A 15,911-nucleotide genomic window follows, 5' to 3' on the forward strand; every position below is an offset into this window, starting at 1 on the left:
TATGTAGAAATTAACAACACTTTATACATGGTCCCCACATTTCAGGGCACCATAATACTTGGGACAATTGGAATCATAGGTGTTTATGATTGCTCAGGTGTGTTTCATTGCTTCTTCCCTTTGGATTCTGTAGTTGCCACTGTTTAACATGAGGACAAGAGCTGTGCCAATAAAAGTCAAAGAAGCCATTATGAGGCTGAAAAACAAGAATAAAACCACCAGAGACATTGATAAAACTTGAGGATTGTCTAGATTGTCTGTCTGGAATATCATTAAGAAAAAAGAATGCACTGGAGAGCTCAGTAATTGCAAAGGGACGGCAGACTGTGTGACCTCTGCTGCTGATGGCAGAAGAGTCCTCACTGTGGTAAAGAAAAATCCCCAAATGCCTTTCTGTTAGTCTTCAGGAGGCAGATGTGTATGTGTCCAAGACTACTGTCTGTAGAAGACTTCATGAACAGAAATACAGAGGCCACACTGCAAGATTCAAAGCACTAGTTAGCAACAAAAGCAGGTTAGCCAGATAACAGTTTGTGAAAAAGTAATTATGAGCTTGCAGAGTTCTGGAAAAAGGTCTTGTGGACAGACAAGACAGAGATGAACCTTTATCAGAGTGATAACAAGAGTAAAGTGCAGAGATAAAATGAACTGCACAACATCCAAAGCATACCACCTCATCTGTTAAATATGGTGGTGGAAGTGTTATGGCTTGGGCATGTATGCCTGCTATGGGTACTGGCACACTAATGTGGAAAAAGTGTTGGAATTTATACATGGTGTGACCCAAAATGTAAGCAAATACCCTTAAATGTGCACTTTAATCACATTCGAATTGTTTGATTTGTAATTGTAAAGTGCCCAGGTAAATCAAGGAAAAATGTGTCTTTGTCCCAAACATTGAGGAGGGCACTGTATGAACTTTGCCATACAGTGCATCCGGAAAGTATTCACAGCGCATCACTTTTTCCACATTTTGTTATGTTACAGCCTTATTCCAAAATGGATTAAATTCATTTTTTCCTCAGAATTCTACACACAACACCCCATAATGACAACATGAAAAAAAGTTTACTTGAGGTTTTTATTAAATTTATTAAAAATAAAAAAACTGAGAAATACCGTGTACATAAGTATTCACAGCCTTTGCTCAATGCTTTGTAAATGCACCTTTGGCAGCAATTACAGCCTCAAGTCTTTTTGAACATGATGCCACAAGCTTGGCACACCTATCCTTGGCCAGTTTCGCCCATTCCTCTTTGCAGCACCTCTCAAGCTCCTTCAGGTTGGATGGGAAGCGTCGGTGCACAGCCATTTTAAGATCTCTCCAGAGCTGTTCAATCGGATTCAAGTCTGGGCTCTGGCTGGGCCACTCAAGGACATTCACAGAGTTGTCCTGAAGCCACTCCTTTGATATCTTGGCTGTGTGCTTAGGGTCTTTGTCCTGCTGAAAGATGAACCGTCGCCCCAGTCTGAGGTCAGGAGTGCTCTGGAGCAGGTTTTCATCCAGGATGTCTCTGTACATTGCTGCAGTCATCTTTCCCTTTATCCTGACTAGTCTCCCAGTCCCTGCTGCAGAAAAACATCCCCACAGCATGATGCTGCCACCACCATGCTTCACTGTAGGGATGGTATTGGCCTGGTGATGAGCGGTGCCTCGTTTCCTCCGAACGTGACGCCTGACATTCACACCAAAGAGTTCAATCTTTGTCTTATCAGACCAGAGAATTTTCTTTCTCATGGTCTGAGAGTCCTTCAGGTGCCTTTTGGCAAACTCCAGGCGTGCTGCAATGTGCCTTTTACTAAGGAGTGGCTTCCGTCTGGCCACTCTACCATGCAGGCCTGATTGGTGGATTGCTGCAGAGATGGTTGTCCTTCTGGAAGGTTCTCCTCTCTCCACAGAGGACCTCTGGAGCTCTGACAGAGTAACCATTGGGTTCTTGGTCAACCTCCTTAACTAAGGCCCTTCTCCCCCGATCGCTCAGTTTAGATGGCCGCCAGCTCTAGGAAGAGTCCTGGTGGTTTCAAACTTCTTCCACTTACGGATGATGGAGGCTGCTGTGCTCATTGGGACCTTCAAAGCAGCAGAGCCTTTTCTGTAACCTTCCCCAGATTTGTGCCTCAAGACAATCCTGTCTCTGAGGTCTACAGACAATTCCTTTGACTTCATGCTTCATGGTTTGTGCTCTGACATGAACTGTCAACTGTGGGACCTTATATAGACAGGTGTGTGCCTTTCCAAATCATATCCAATCAACTGAATTTACCACAGGTGGACTCCAGTTAAGCTGCAGAAACATTTCAAGGATGATCAGGGGAAACAGGATGTACCTGAGCTCAATTTTGAGCTTCATGGCAAAGGCTGTGAATACTTAGGTACATGTGCTTTCTCAATTTTTTTTTATTTTTAATAAATTTGCAAAAATCTCAAACTTTTTTCACGTTGTCATTATGGGGTGTTGTGTGTAGAATTCTGAGGAAATAAATGAATTTAACCCATTTTGGAAAAAGGCTGTAACATAACAAAATATGGAAAAAGTGATGTGCTGTGAATACTTTCCGGATGCACTGTATGTCCATGACATTGTTGTAACAGTAGGTAGTTAAGGTTAAAGCATTTTGACTTGAAGGTAAATGTTGAAATTGTGTACTTAACTCTTCTAAACAATCATTTTCTAAAGCTATACTTTTTCTTTGACTTTCTGATAGTGATACTAGGTGCCAGGAATTGTCAATGAACTGGTGAAAAAAGTAAAATTGTGCTCACTGTATTATGTATACAGGTAGTCCCCAGGTTACAGACACCCGACCTACAACATACGAACGGGGCTGCAGCTGTGACACGTGCGCCTCAGTAACTGCCGCTCCGTCATCTTCGGCCCAGAGACGCTGCAAGCGGTGGCTGGATGGAGGCTGGAGGGGGGTCGATTTCGCTGCTCGCACAGTGTAGTGTTCGTTGGGCAGCTCCCGGCGGCAAGCGGTTTCGCTGCCTGCCCCCCGCTGCAAGTGGTGACCCTGTTGTGGCTGAACGGAGGCCATTGAGGGTGAACGGGGTGGCGGGGGGTAGCATTGTAGTGTGCCTTGAATGGGGGCGGTGGTGCGGCGGGACACTGCAGGCAGCATACTGTAGAGGAGGTGACTGTGATGTGGGCTGGTGATGAACCGCCCCTCGCTGCCCCCATTCATTCTCAATAGCAAGCCTGCTTATACTGTTACGCACATAGCAGGAAGTTGTCTCTTGTCAGTACAGGGTGGTCCAGATCTAATTCTGCAGATCCAGATCGTCTGGATGACTTTGATTTATGCGGGGATGATTCCAGTTCGGCGCGAAGACGATTCTTTGTGTCGTCAGTTCACACACTGTTCGATGGTCCGGGATTTTTCGGGTGATTTTCTATGTAATAAACTGAATAAGTTAATGAAAATTGCATAATTAGATCTGGACCACCCTATACATCAGACGTGTTGACGACTGGTGCCTAATCTGCTGTGATAGCGTGTACAGTGCTTTACATAAGAGCTCATCTTAACCTTTTTTCTTGACCCTTCAAGAGTGTCCCTTGAAACACAAATCTGATGCAAGTGCTGGTGCTACAGTAAAGAAGAGAAAAATCATCACCATTGAAAATAAAGTAGAAATAATAAAAAGGGGGTGGCACGGTGGCGCAGTGGTAGCGCTGCTGCCTCGCAGTTAGGAGACCCGGGTTCGCTTCCCAGGTCCGCCCTGCGTGGAGTTTGCATGTTCTCCCCGTGTCTGCGTGGGTTTCCTCCGGGCGCTCTGGTTTCCTCCCACGGTCCAAAGACATGCAGGTTAGGTGGATTGGTGATTCTAAATTGGCCCTAGTGTGTGCTTGGTGTGTGGGTGTGTTTGTGTGTGTCCTGCGGTGGGTTGGCGCCCTGCCCAGGATTGGTTCCCTGCCTTGTGCCCTGTGTTGGCTGGGATTGGCTCCAGCAGACCCCCCTGACCCTGTGTTCGGATTCAGCGGGTTGGAAAATGGATGGATAATAAAAAGGTCAGAAAGAGGGGAAACTCCATCATTCATTGGCAGAGCACTTGGTTACAGTCGGTCAACAATACAATTTATTAAAGTAATGTACCTGTTCCGACTTACTTACAAATTGTACTTATAATAAAATGAGAACATCCTGCTGCTCTTTCTTGGCTTGAAAGATGGATTGCTATCCTTTAAACACCATACAAAGCCTCCACTAAAGGATGTGGTGTTTGTCTTCATCCTCAAAATGTAATATATATATATATATATATATATATATATATATATATATATATATATATATATATATATATATATATATATATATATATATATATATAGCTAAGGTTGTTCACCTACCCATTTGTTTATTCTTTTTGTAGCTGCGTTGCTGTGAGCCAGTGCCTATCTGGGCAGCAATGGTCACAAGGTGGGAACAAATAGAGTATGGATTCTCTCATCACAGGGCTCACAGTCATGCACACATGCATACTCATGGCTTGTATTTACATACAAGCATTTCCAACTATATTGTAGCAAGTAAAAATTGAGACATATTTCAAACCACATGGTTTTGTCTATACCTGTTGCTAGACTACAATGATGATGAAATGAGGTACTCTGGCTAATTTGCTGTGGTTGATAAAAGGGACCACTTCTGTCTGCAGTATGGGAGGTGAGCAAAAAAGTGTTTGCACATGCAGCACCATACATAACACAAGCAAAAACTTGTGCTATGCAACAAGAACATTAAGCCTCCCCCAAGCGGTGATTGTTAAAATTCATAAAAATGGAGTTGTGAAACTTTGTTAAAATGTACTGTTGCTTACATAAAAAATACAGGGATTTTAGAATTTACAGTTATAATTGTTTACTTTTGGCATAATGCATGATTGAGTATAGTAGAACCTGACAAACATTTAACATTCTGGACAAGCAAAACTGACTGTATTAAATCGATACAGACTTATTGGGCATCTATTTCTGATTAAATATAACTTTCTCTCATACCATGACCAAGTTTAATGTATACTGGCTTGTTATAGAAGAAGAAAAACATTTTATAGGAAATAAAATACACCGATAGTAAGTAATTCTGTATAACCATAGGTATAGTTGGGTCCATAAGTATTTGGACAGTGACACAATTTTTATAATTTTGACTGTATACGCTACCACAATGGATTTGAACTGAAGAAACAGTTACATGATTGAAGTGTAGGCTTTAACAGAAATATATAGTATAAGCCATTTAGGAATGACAGCCATTATTATACATGGTCCTCCTGTTTTCAGGGGCTCAAATATATTCGGACAATTGACTGACAAACTGTTCCATAGCCAGGTGGGAGTAGTTCCCTCATTATTTCATTAACTATTAAGCAGATAGAAGGTCTGGAGTTGATTACAAGTGTAGAATATGCATTTGGAAGCTGTCACTGTGAACTCTCAATACATCATACATTGTATAAAAATGGAAGTTTTTTGTAAATGGCTCATACAATGTTTTTGTTAAACATCTATTATAAAAAAATCTTGAGACAATATGAGACTTTTTTTTTTTTTCTGCGACAAGACCTGATCTTTTGAAGAGAGACACTTTCATGTCCTGTGAGACGGACAAGTCACGTCATACTTTCAACCTTTGGAAGCAAGTTAGAGATCATGGAAGTAGGAAAATTCAAAAGTCTCAAAAATTTAGAGTAAAGATCGCAATTGCACAAACAAACAGAAAATACTACTCGTGAAATAACGGAACAGCGAAAAGAGATCAAATAGTGTTTGAGGATGTCTGGTGGAGGCAGTGAGACAAAAGGACCAGTGCTGTACAGGCTTTTAAGTGCTCAAAGTGCTGTACAAAATGCAGATCACGCGGCATGGCAGCAGCAGTAATCCAACAGCTGATTGAGCAAAGAGGAGGTAAAAAAAAACTATTTGTTTCCCATTTTATCACTGTTTAAGAGGGGTGTCGGAGGAGCAACTGGGTCTCCTTAGGGTGTGTTCAGCCCCCCTCTACACAATGGAGCATAGCGCTGGCGACTGGAGGGGTTGGCGAGCGAAGCCAAAATTATGAAAATTGTTTCACCATCTAAATATTTATGGATCTAACTGTATATGGTTCCTGGCTAGTTTGCTTCCTCTGTGGTGTTACCGTTTTTTATGACTATGGTACTTATACATTCCAAAGGTATACAGATAGTCCCCAGGTTATGGACATCCGACCTACAACTTATGAACGAGGCTGCAGCTGTGACGCATGCGCCTCATTAACTGCCGCTTCGTCATCTTTGGCCGGAGGACGCTGCAAGTAGTGGCTGGTGGGGTGCAATTTTGCTGCTTGCGCAGTGTAGTGTCCCTGGGCGGCTCCTGGCGGCAAGCGAGCGGTGACCTGTGGTCCATAGTCACTGGGGCCACAGCTATCGCTCGTGTGCAGGACTGAGGCTTAATGGGGCGGTTCGCTGTTGGCCCACTATGCCGCCGCAGCTACTGCTCCTGACTGGACGCAGGCTGGATGGAGTGGTGTAGGGCGTTTCACTGCCCGCCCACTACACACGGCTCCCTCCAAATCGTTTTCAGTGGGCGGCTGGTAATGCTGCAAGCGGTGACCCGGTTGTGGCTGAACGGAGGCCATTGAGGGTGAACTGGGCGGCGGGGGGTAGCATTGTAGTGTGCTTTGGGTGGCTGCCTGTTGAATGGGGTGGTGGTGGGCGATTCACTACACGCCTTTGGCCGCACCATGTTCGTTCTCTGTTGACAGATGCAGGCTGCATACTGTAGTGGAGGTGACTGTGTGGTGGGTGGGTGGTGAACCACCCCTCACTACTCCCATTCATTCTCAATAGCAAGCCTGCTTGTACTGTTACGTACATAGCAGGAAGTTGTCTCTTGTCAGTACACCAGACGTGCTGACGAGGGATGCCTGCCTGCTGTGATAGCTGTGCAGTGCTGTGCAGAAAAGCTCATCTTAACCTTTTGTCTTCACCCTTCAAGAATGTCTCTGAAACACAAATCTGATGCAAGTGCTGGTGATACAGTAAAGAAGAGAAACACCATCACCATTGAAAATAAAGTAGAAATAATAAAAAGGTCAGAGAGAGGTGAAACTCCATTCACTGGCAGAGCACTTGGTTACAGTCGGTCAACAATAACATTTATTAAAATAATGTACCTGTTCCGACTTACATACAAATTCAACTTAAGTACAAACCTACAGTCCCTATCTTGTACGTAACCCGGGGACTGCCTGTATGTGTTTTGGTTAGTTGGCAACTATAAACTTGCCTAAAAAGAATTACTCTGGATGCAAGTGTGCCCTGCAATGGAATAATATCACTTCAGGGACTCTTGCCTCGTCCTTGATGCTGTCAAGAAATGCTATCTCTCCCTGCCAACTTGTAATGGGATATAGTAGTTCAGATAATGGGATGCAAGCCTTCATTTCACATAGAATACACTCCCCTCTGCCCCATTTTTATTAACCACCAAGTCTTTGAAATCTAAACTAGTAAATGATCATACGTTACCAAATGATCTTTAAATGTTAAAATATTAGTTTTTATTCACTTCTTGGCATGTACATTTCTAGCAATGTTCATTTTACAGTTTTATTCATTAGAATGTTCAGGTTTATTTTATTGATCACAACAAATGGTTTATTTAGAATTCCTGTATTATAAAACATGGATTGCAGGTTTTGCAATGCATTGTGTAATAATTCAATTACATATTTCTGTCTTAGACTTTTTTTGTAAACGTTTGTGGTCTGTTTTCTTACTTTGCTAGGCTCTTTTGTAAATGCCCTGTAATTATTTTTGTTTTCTTAAAGACTGTATCTGGTTAAAGATGATCAACTTATCTCATGTTTTAGTAGTTTAATGCACAAAATAGCTGATTGCCAGCAATATTTTGTAATAACAGCTAGTTGTCCAAGTGATTTCACTTTGAGGTTGTCTTGTTTTTGTCATAAATCAAAATTAATATATATTTTGGTATAGGTAATGTGCTTCTTGGTAATAATTATGTATTTCTTTTTTTAATCATTTCAGTGATTACCTGTTCAAATTGCTGCTTATTGGTGATTCTGGTGTTGGCAAATCATGCCTTCTGCTGCGATTTGCTGTAAGTATTATTGATATTTTCTGTGAATATATTAAGATTTTTTTTAACTGACCAATAGGACTACAGAACTTGTTGATTGTAAACATTTACTGAAATTATTGCATAATTTATGTACTGTATTGCCCTTTAATATATTTTTGCATTTCCCCTGGTTTTGATTTTGAGCATGCCCCCCTTTTGATGTCTTTTCCATTATATTTTGGATGGTTATATTTTGGATGGTTGCAGCCTACATGTTAAGGGCCACTGAAATAATAAATAATAGAATAGCAATTAACACTAATAAAATCTTGTTTGGAAAGGCATATATCAAGTAATCGTATTCTTTGCATGAAGGTTACCAAAGCTTACTATGATTTACTAGTTTGTTTTGCAAGGATAGTGTTTTTTTTGTTTATTTATACTGAATCTCATGTACTGGATACATGTTTGTTTTAATTCTGCATTGTATTTTTGTTAACTCCAACCATGTATTTTTAGGCATTCCCCTTAAATTCCTTAGCTCAGTCCTGTGAGTTTTAGACGTATGTTGTTAGCCTATACAGCTTATACATAGGCTGTAGCTTTCTGTAGGTGTGGTATGACTTACTTGCTGTGTCTCAATTATTTTTATCCTTAATTAACTACTGTTTTCAGGCTGTGTTCCTATTTAATTGTTTCACTTTGTACAATACAGGTTTGCTGGTAGTTCATAATTATGCTTGTCACTGGCACTACTGCTTTCAGAGTGCACCATATTTGGTGTTTTTTGACCTTAGTCTGTTTGGTCAGTATATGGCATTTAATATTCAGGATAAGTACTCTCTTGTCTCACTTAAATTCAACGCGAATAGTTCTCTGTTTGTACTTTATTGCTCCATAATTTTAAGTTTGGCTACCTTATTCCTGCACAGATGTTTCTGGCTGCTCTTGAACCACAGTTGCAATGAGTGTGTTCTAAATATTAAGGTATTGTTGGATTTGAGTTTTCCTTGATTTTGTTTATTAGGCAGTGACCTTGATTAGTAATTAAGTCGTTTTAGGGTGCACTGTATACCTCCATAGCAGTTTCAGTTTAGACTTGCTAGCTATGTAATATTACAGCACTCCATAATAAAAATTTAATTTTTTGTTTATGTCATAATTAAGCACTATATATACATACTAAACAAATATTGGACTTATTCTGTTTATTTTACAGCAGGTTCCAATGCAAAGTTGAATTTGAAATCCATTTTTCTTCTAACCAGCAATATGAAATGGCATTTGTGATTAAATTGAATAAAATGCATTGATTATTCTCCTTTGATACTAATAGTTCAGCATATGGGATTAATAAAGTATCTATCTATCTATCTATCTATCTATCTATCTATCTTGCATTGGTATTTGTGTAATTTGAAATGCTCTTTTGTTTAAACTACTTTTTGAATTCTTTAATTTCTTAGATGTTAGTATCAGAGATGAATGTCAATTTATTTATATAGCACATTTAAAACAGCATAGGAATGCTGTGGCCAAAGTGCTTTACAATAATAGAATAAAAGAAAAAAAAAACAACATAAATAGAAATAAAATATATGAACATAAATAAAAATAAACTAAATAATAAACAGAAGTGATGTTATATAATCACAATAAGGAAACCATCAGTATCACTGAAGGTCATGGAATGCAAGTGAATAGAAATGAGTCTTTAATCTTGTTTTAAACAGTTCAAATATAGACGACTCCTTTATGTGATGAGGTAGAGTTTCACAGGCAAGGAGCGGCAGCTGCAAGAAAATTATTGTTACTTTTACTGAAAAACTAATAGTTTTGATGTTAAATCTAATATTTTTGATATTGCTGATGTAGCACATTATGTTGATGTCTGGAATGAATATTGTTATATCTTACAGGTTAGTTTCTGTTAAATTTAGTGTTCACCTTGTTTACAGATTTTATTTAGAATAATAAATAAAATTAGGTACTCATAAGGCTAAAAAGTCTGGAATTTAATAGCTTTGTAATGTTTTAAGCAGATTTTAGAAAATATGAAAACATTATAGGAAGAACTTAATTCTTGCCAAAATTGTTACTCCTCCCACATCACAGCTAGTAAAGCTAATCCGCTTCATTTGGCCATTCTACTGAGACTGCTTTCGTTCAAGTACTGAATAATTTTTTCCCTAACCTGTGATGTTTAATTCTCCTCAGTTCTACTTGATTTTGCTCCAGTTAGACTTTTGACAGTTCCTAACATTGTATTCTGTTGTTCTGTTTTTAAACTTTTTTATTTTTAATTGTTTAAAGAATTTATATTTTTGACTTATTTAATGTCATTTTTTGTGGATTGCTAGTAAATCCATTATAGTTGTGGTATTGTATGTGTATTAATTGCATTAAATGTCTTATACACATTTTGTGTAAATTGATATTAAAATAAAAATCTTGAAACTACTTATGTATAGGAAGTTCACATGTTGGTGAAAATGTGTACCCCTTTATATTGTAAGGTTCTGTTCCATTTATTCCTATGAGCTTTTTTGTGTAAATGCTGTTCACATGAAAGGGAGTTCTACAAAGTTCCATTGTCAAACAAAGTACTAAATGGATCTAACTAGTCCCTTGTATTGCTCTGTATTAAAAACAAACAGTTTTATTATGAGCATTTTACAAGGGTATATTCCATATGTTGTTTAAATTCTTTGTTAAACTATTGCAATTGTTAGCTAATACTGTTTTAGCTGCTGTAAAGAGCCAGCTCTAATCTCCGCTCTAGTATTTTAACAGGTACATAGATGAGACAGTCTCATTATTTCTTGTTGTGTGGTAGTTAAGCAGCTGCAGAAAAGGAGGAATAGTCCAGAGGGATCAAGACTGCATTCATTCCATCTTTTTTAATTATATTGTGTGTGTGTTCTGCTGTTATTCAACATTTTAGTGTTTGTGACATCAGTTTAATCAGAGTGCAGAACAACATTGAACATACTGGCAGTGAACATACTGCAGTGCTTGGAATTTGTTCAACAGACTTCATGTACCCATACTTGTCTATTTGAAGTCCTCACCTAATCAATAAGTCATTAAATCAAGTTTTACAATACTGTTTTAGAGAGATGCTTTAAAGCAGAATAGAATGCAGTTTAAAACAACACAATAACAAAATATATGCTAGTAAGTATCAGAAGTCATAAGTGTATAAACTGAAATATTAAGAGTTATGAAAAAAAATGAGTGTGCTTTGGAGGACATTGATGGTAAGATTTCAGGTACATTACTATAGTTTATAGTCTGTATTGCTATGGTGACTGATGGGTTGGTCAGAAAAACACATTGACATAGCCAATCTGAAGTGCTAGAGAGAGAGAAAATATGAGCTTAAGATGCAAGCTGAAAATTGTATGTGAGGCACCCAGACAGAACATTTAGGTAGTAATATCTAGAGTTCATGAGACTTGAAAGTTTCTTTATGCATTCATTACACTTATGGTGCTTTTTATTCTTCCACTTGTTCCAGTTAGGCGGTTCACTAATGAGCTTTCTGCAGTAGTTTTCAGGATTTTTAGTCAAACAGTTTTGTAATTTGTTACTGAGTGGTAGGATGCAGGAGCCTAAAATCACAAAGACACAGGTTTAGCTTAATCATGACTGGGTGTAATGTAAAAAGCAACAAGTCTGGTGGATGAGAAGAATATAGGTTATCATCCCTAAAGATTTTCTAAGACCACAGAAAGTCAAAGAAGGAAACCTTGCAAACAAGGATAAGCCTAGATAATAGTCATTAACCCAGTTCACTTCGCTATCAATCCAGATTTCATGACAATTCATTGGCTTGGATCTATAGAATTTCTTTAGTCTAGGACCATATATTTGCTAGTTTCAGGGGCTAAATTGTGTACAATTTTAGTCTCCCATCATTAAATTTGTGCATAGCCTAAAATTTATTTTACTTGTTTACAAAGGGTGATAACATAATCCATCTGTGAAATATCCACTGTATAATAAAACACTGTATTTGTGTCTAATCACTCTGAACAATCTGATAAGTTAGCTTTGGAGTGATTGGTCAATTTGGCTTTGGTGACACGACAAAAGAGGAAGTGTGAATGTTAGATGCACAAAAATGAGTAAAGGCATATGAGGCATGCTGAGAGAATCACTTTCAAAGACAGGAAGTATAAAACTAGACCGGGGTGAGAATGGTGCCTTGAAAATAATGACAGTATCTGAGAAGCAGGCTTTAGAGGTAACACAGGTTAAAAGATGTTCACACCCGCAAATACAAAGGAATGGCGCTGCAGGTACACGCAGGGCAAGAGAGTGCAAATACTTTTAAATTATTCCTGTCTTCGAAAGTAATGTGGCTATTATGTGGTCACAGAAATATATGCCATGTAACAGTTTTTTTTTTTTATGTAAAAAATGCTTCACTCAGTATGAGCTTAGAGCACTTACATTTTTACAAATGTTGTGCATTAGTAGTAACTGATTAAAAAATATAACATTTGTTTACATTACTACACAAAGTATGTTAAACAGTGACGCCAAAATGATCTGTGTTATAAGTAATGTTCATGGATTTTATTTGGTCTTTTTAACTGAGATATGTCCAGTTGACAACAGGGGAGAGGAAAACAAACTCACAATCAGCAATAGATTTAATTATTTTTTATTAACTGATTTATGAATTTTCATTTCAATAATGGATGAAGAAAAATTGAAAAACCACAGCTTTAATATTTTGGTTAAAATTTTCCCTTGTTATTAGGTAAAACAATAATTATGCAAGTTATTGATTGACTCAGGCGCCACCGAGAGTGGCAGCCTTTTCAGCAGCTCCATGTACGACTTTATTTTTCTACTTTTATTTTTCTCTTTTTTTATTGATCACTCATATCACTTTATTTTATGTGGATTCGTTCCCTGGACACACTTACTTTTACAACGTGGGCATGGATTTTTACACGCCGAGACTCGTCTATTCAAGTACTCAACTTCGAGTGCTGAGAACAAATGCCAGTGCCGGTGTGGTTCCCTATTTACCCGACGAGGTAAGAAGGCGATATTGTGGCAGCAGAGCCGGCACTAAGCTAAAAATGAAGCGGCTTGCGAGAAAGTGGCGTTTTAAGCCTTTGGTGCCTTCTGTGATTCTGGGAAATGTGAAGTCAATCTCAAATAAGATCGACAAACTGGCTGCGCTGGTGAAAAATGTCAGAACCTACAGAGAATGCAGTTTGTTGTGCTTTTGCGAAACGTGGCTAACTACCACCATCCCAGATGCTAACGTGGAGCTACCCGGGTTTAGCACAGTTAGAGCGGACAGAGATGCAAGTACCTGCGGGAAGCACAAAGGAGGAGGACTTGCTCTCTATGTTAATACACGATGGTGTAACTCTGGACATGTTAACGTCAAAGTCTAAAACTTGCTGCAGGGACATCGAACTGTTGGCCGTGAGTTTGCGTCCCTATTACTTGCCCAGAGAGTTTGGACACGTCATTGTTGTTATTGTTTACATCCCTCCTCGGGCGGACGTGGAGACAGCGAGTGACATCATCCATTCTGCTGTTGCTAAGTTACAAACGCAGCACCTTGAGGCACTTGTGCTAATTGCTGGAGACTTTAACCATGTGACGTTGGACAAAACATTACGTGCCTTCTCCCATTATGTGGACTGTAACACCCGGGGAAATAAGACTATTGATTTACTGTATGCAAATGTTAAAGACGCATACAGCGCCACCCCGCTGCCTGCGCTTGGGAAAGCAGATCATAACCTGGTTCTGCTTCAGCCTCACTATAAACCAAGAGTGAGGGTCCTACGTACAACCACACGCTCATTCAGGAAGTGGTCCCCTGAGACAGAGAAGGCTCTGAGAGAATGCTTTGGAACTACAGACTGGGATATCCTGCAGGGATCACATAGTGAGAACATTGAGGAGGTTGTTGACTGCACTACTGACTACATCAACTTCTGTATGGACATTGTAGTTCCAGTAAGAACTGTATGCTGCTATGCTAACAACAAGCCATGGATTACAAGTGACATCAAGGGCCTTTTTAACCAGAAGAAAAGGGCTTTTAAAGGCGGTGATCAGCATGAGCTCAAGCGCGTGCAGAAGGAACTAAGGTCCAGCTCAGGGCGGCGAAGGAGCAGTACAGGAGAAAGCTGGAGCAGAAGTTGCAGAATAACAGCATGAAGGAAGCATGGGATGGGATGAAGATCATCACTGGCTGCAGTTCGAAGCGGGGTACCACCATCGAGAGAGACGTGAAGAGAGCAAACCAAATGAACAACTTCTTTAACAGGTTTGACCACCCTAACCCACTCTCACTCTCACCTTGGAGTACTGCACCCTCCACACATCCTTCTGCTGATACCAGCATAGGAGAGACATCCCCACCCACAATTACAACAGCGCAGGTTTAGCAGAGAGCTGAGGAGACTTCGTGCCAGCAAAGCAGCGGGTCCAGATGGAGTATCGCCACGACTGCTGAAGGTCTGTGCATCGGAGCTGGGGGATCCTCTACAGCGCATCTTCAACCTGAGCCTGGAACAGGGGAGAGTCCTGAGGCTTTGGAAAACATCTTGCATCACCCCAGTCCCAAAGGTATCGCGTCCTAGTGAGCTGAATGACTTCCGGCCTGTTGCTCTGACATCACATGTGATGAAGACCATGGAGAGGCTGCTGCTTCACCACCTGAGGCCACAGGTTCAACACGCCCTCGACCCTCTGCAGTTTACATATCAGGAGAAGGTGGGAGCGGAGGATGCCATCATCTATATGCTACACCAATCCCTCTCCCACTTGGACAGAGGCAGTGGTGCTGTAAGAATTGTTTCTAGACTTCTCTAGCGCCTTCAACACAATCCAACCTCTGCTCCTTAGGGACAAGCTGACAGAGATGGGAGTAGATTCATACCTGGTGGCATGGATCGTGGAATATCTTAAAGACAGACCTCAGTATGTGCGTATTGGGAACTGCATGTCTGACATTGTGGTCGGCAACACAGGAGCACCACAGGGGACTGTACTTTCTCCGGTCCTGTTCAGCCTATATGCATCGGACTTCCAATAGAACTCGGAGTCCAATACAACTCGGAGTCCTGCCATGTGCAAAAGTTCACTGACGACGCTGCTATCATGGGCTGCATCAGGAGTGGGCAGGAGGAGGAGGAGTATAGGGACCTAATCAAGGACTTTGTTAAATGGTGCGACTCAAACCACCTACACCTGAACACCAGCAAAACCAAGGAGCTGGTGGTGGATTTTAGGAGGCCCAGACCCCTCATGGACCCCGTGATCATCAGAGGTGACTGTGTGCAGAGGGTGCAGACCTATAAATACCTGGGAGTGCAGCTGGATGATAAATTAGACTGGACTGCCAATACTGATGCTCTGTGTAAGAAAGGACAGAGCTGGTTATACTTCCTTAGAAGGCTGGCGTCCTTCAACATCTGCAATAAGATGCTGCAGATGTTCTATCAGATGGTTGTGGCGAGCGCCCTCTTCTACGTGGTGGTGTGCTGGGGAGGCAGCATTAAGAAGAAGGATGCCTCATGCCTGGACAAACTGGTGAGGAAGGCAGGCTCTATTGTTGGCATGGAGCTGGACAGCTTGACATCTGTGGCAGAGCGACGGGCGCTCAGCAGGCTCCTATCAATTATGAAGAATCCACTGCATCCACTAAACAGTGTCATCTCCAGACAGAACAGCACCTTCAGCGATAGACTGCTGTCACTGTCATGCTCCACTGACAGACTGAGAAGATCGTTCCTCCCCCAAACTATGCGACTCTTCAATTCCACCCGGGGCGGGTAAACGTTAACATTATTC

General features: G+C 40.6%; 1 protein-coding gene across 1 annotated transcript in view; it reads left to right on the top strand.

Moving 5' to 3' along the window:
* Positions 1-15,911, top strand: part of rab1ba (zRAB1B, member RAS oncogene family a) — a 48,874-nt gene that overhangs the window by 15,350 nt on the left and 17,613 nt on the right. Inside the window, exon 2 of the mRNA XM_028803007.2 lies at positions 8,039-8,111. Coding sequence (XP_028658840.1) covers positions 8,039-8,111 — 73 coding nt within the window. The remainder of the gene's footprint in view (positions 1-8,038; positions 8,112-15,911) is intronic.

The sequence above is a fragment of the Erpetoichthys calabaricus genome, chromosome 1 (genome assembly GCF_900747795.2).
Source record: "Erpetoichthys calabaricus chromosome 1, fErpCal1.3, whole genome shotgun sequence".
Classification (NCBI taxonomy): domain Eukaryota; kingdom Metazoa; phylum Chordata; class Cladistia; order Polypteriformes; family Polypteridae; genus Erpetoichthys; species Erpetoichthys calabaricus.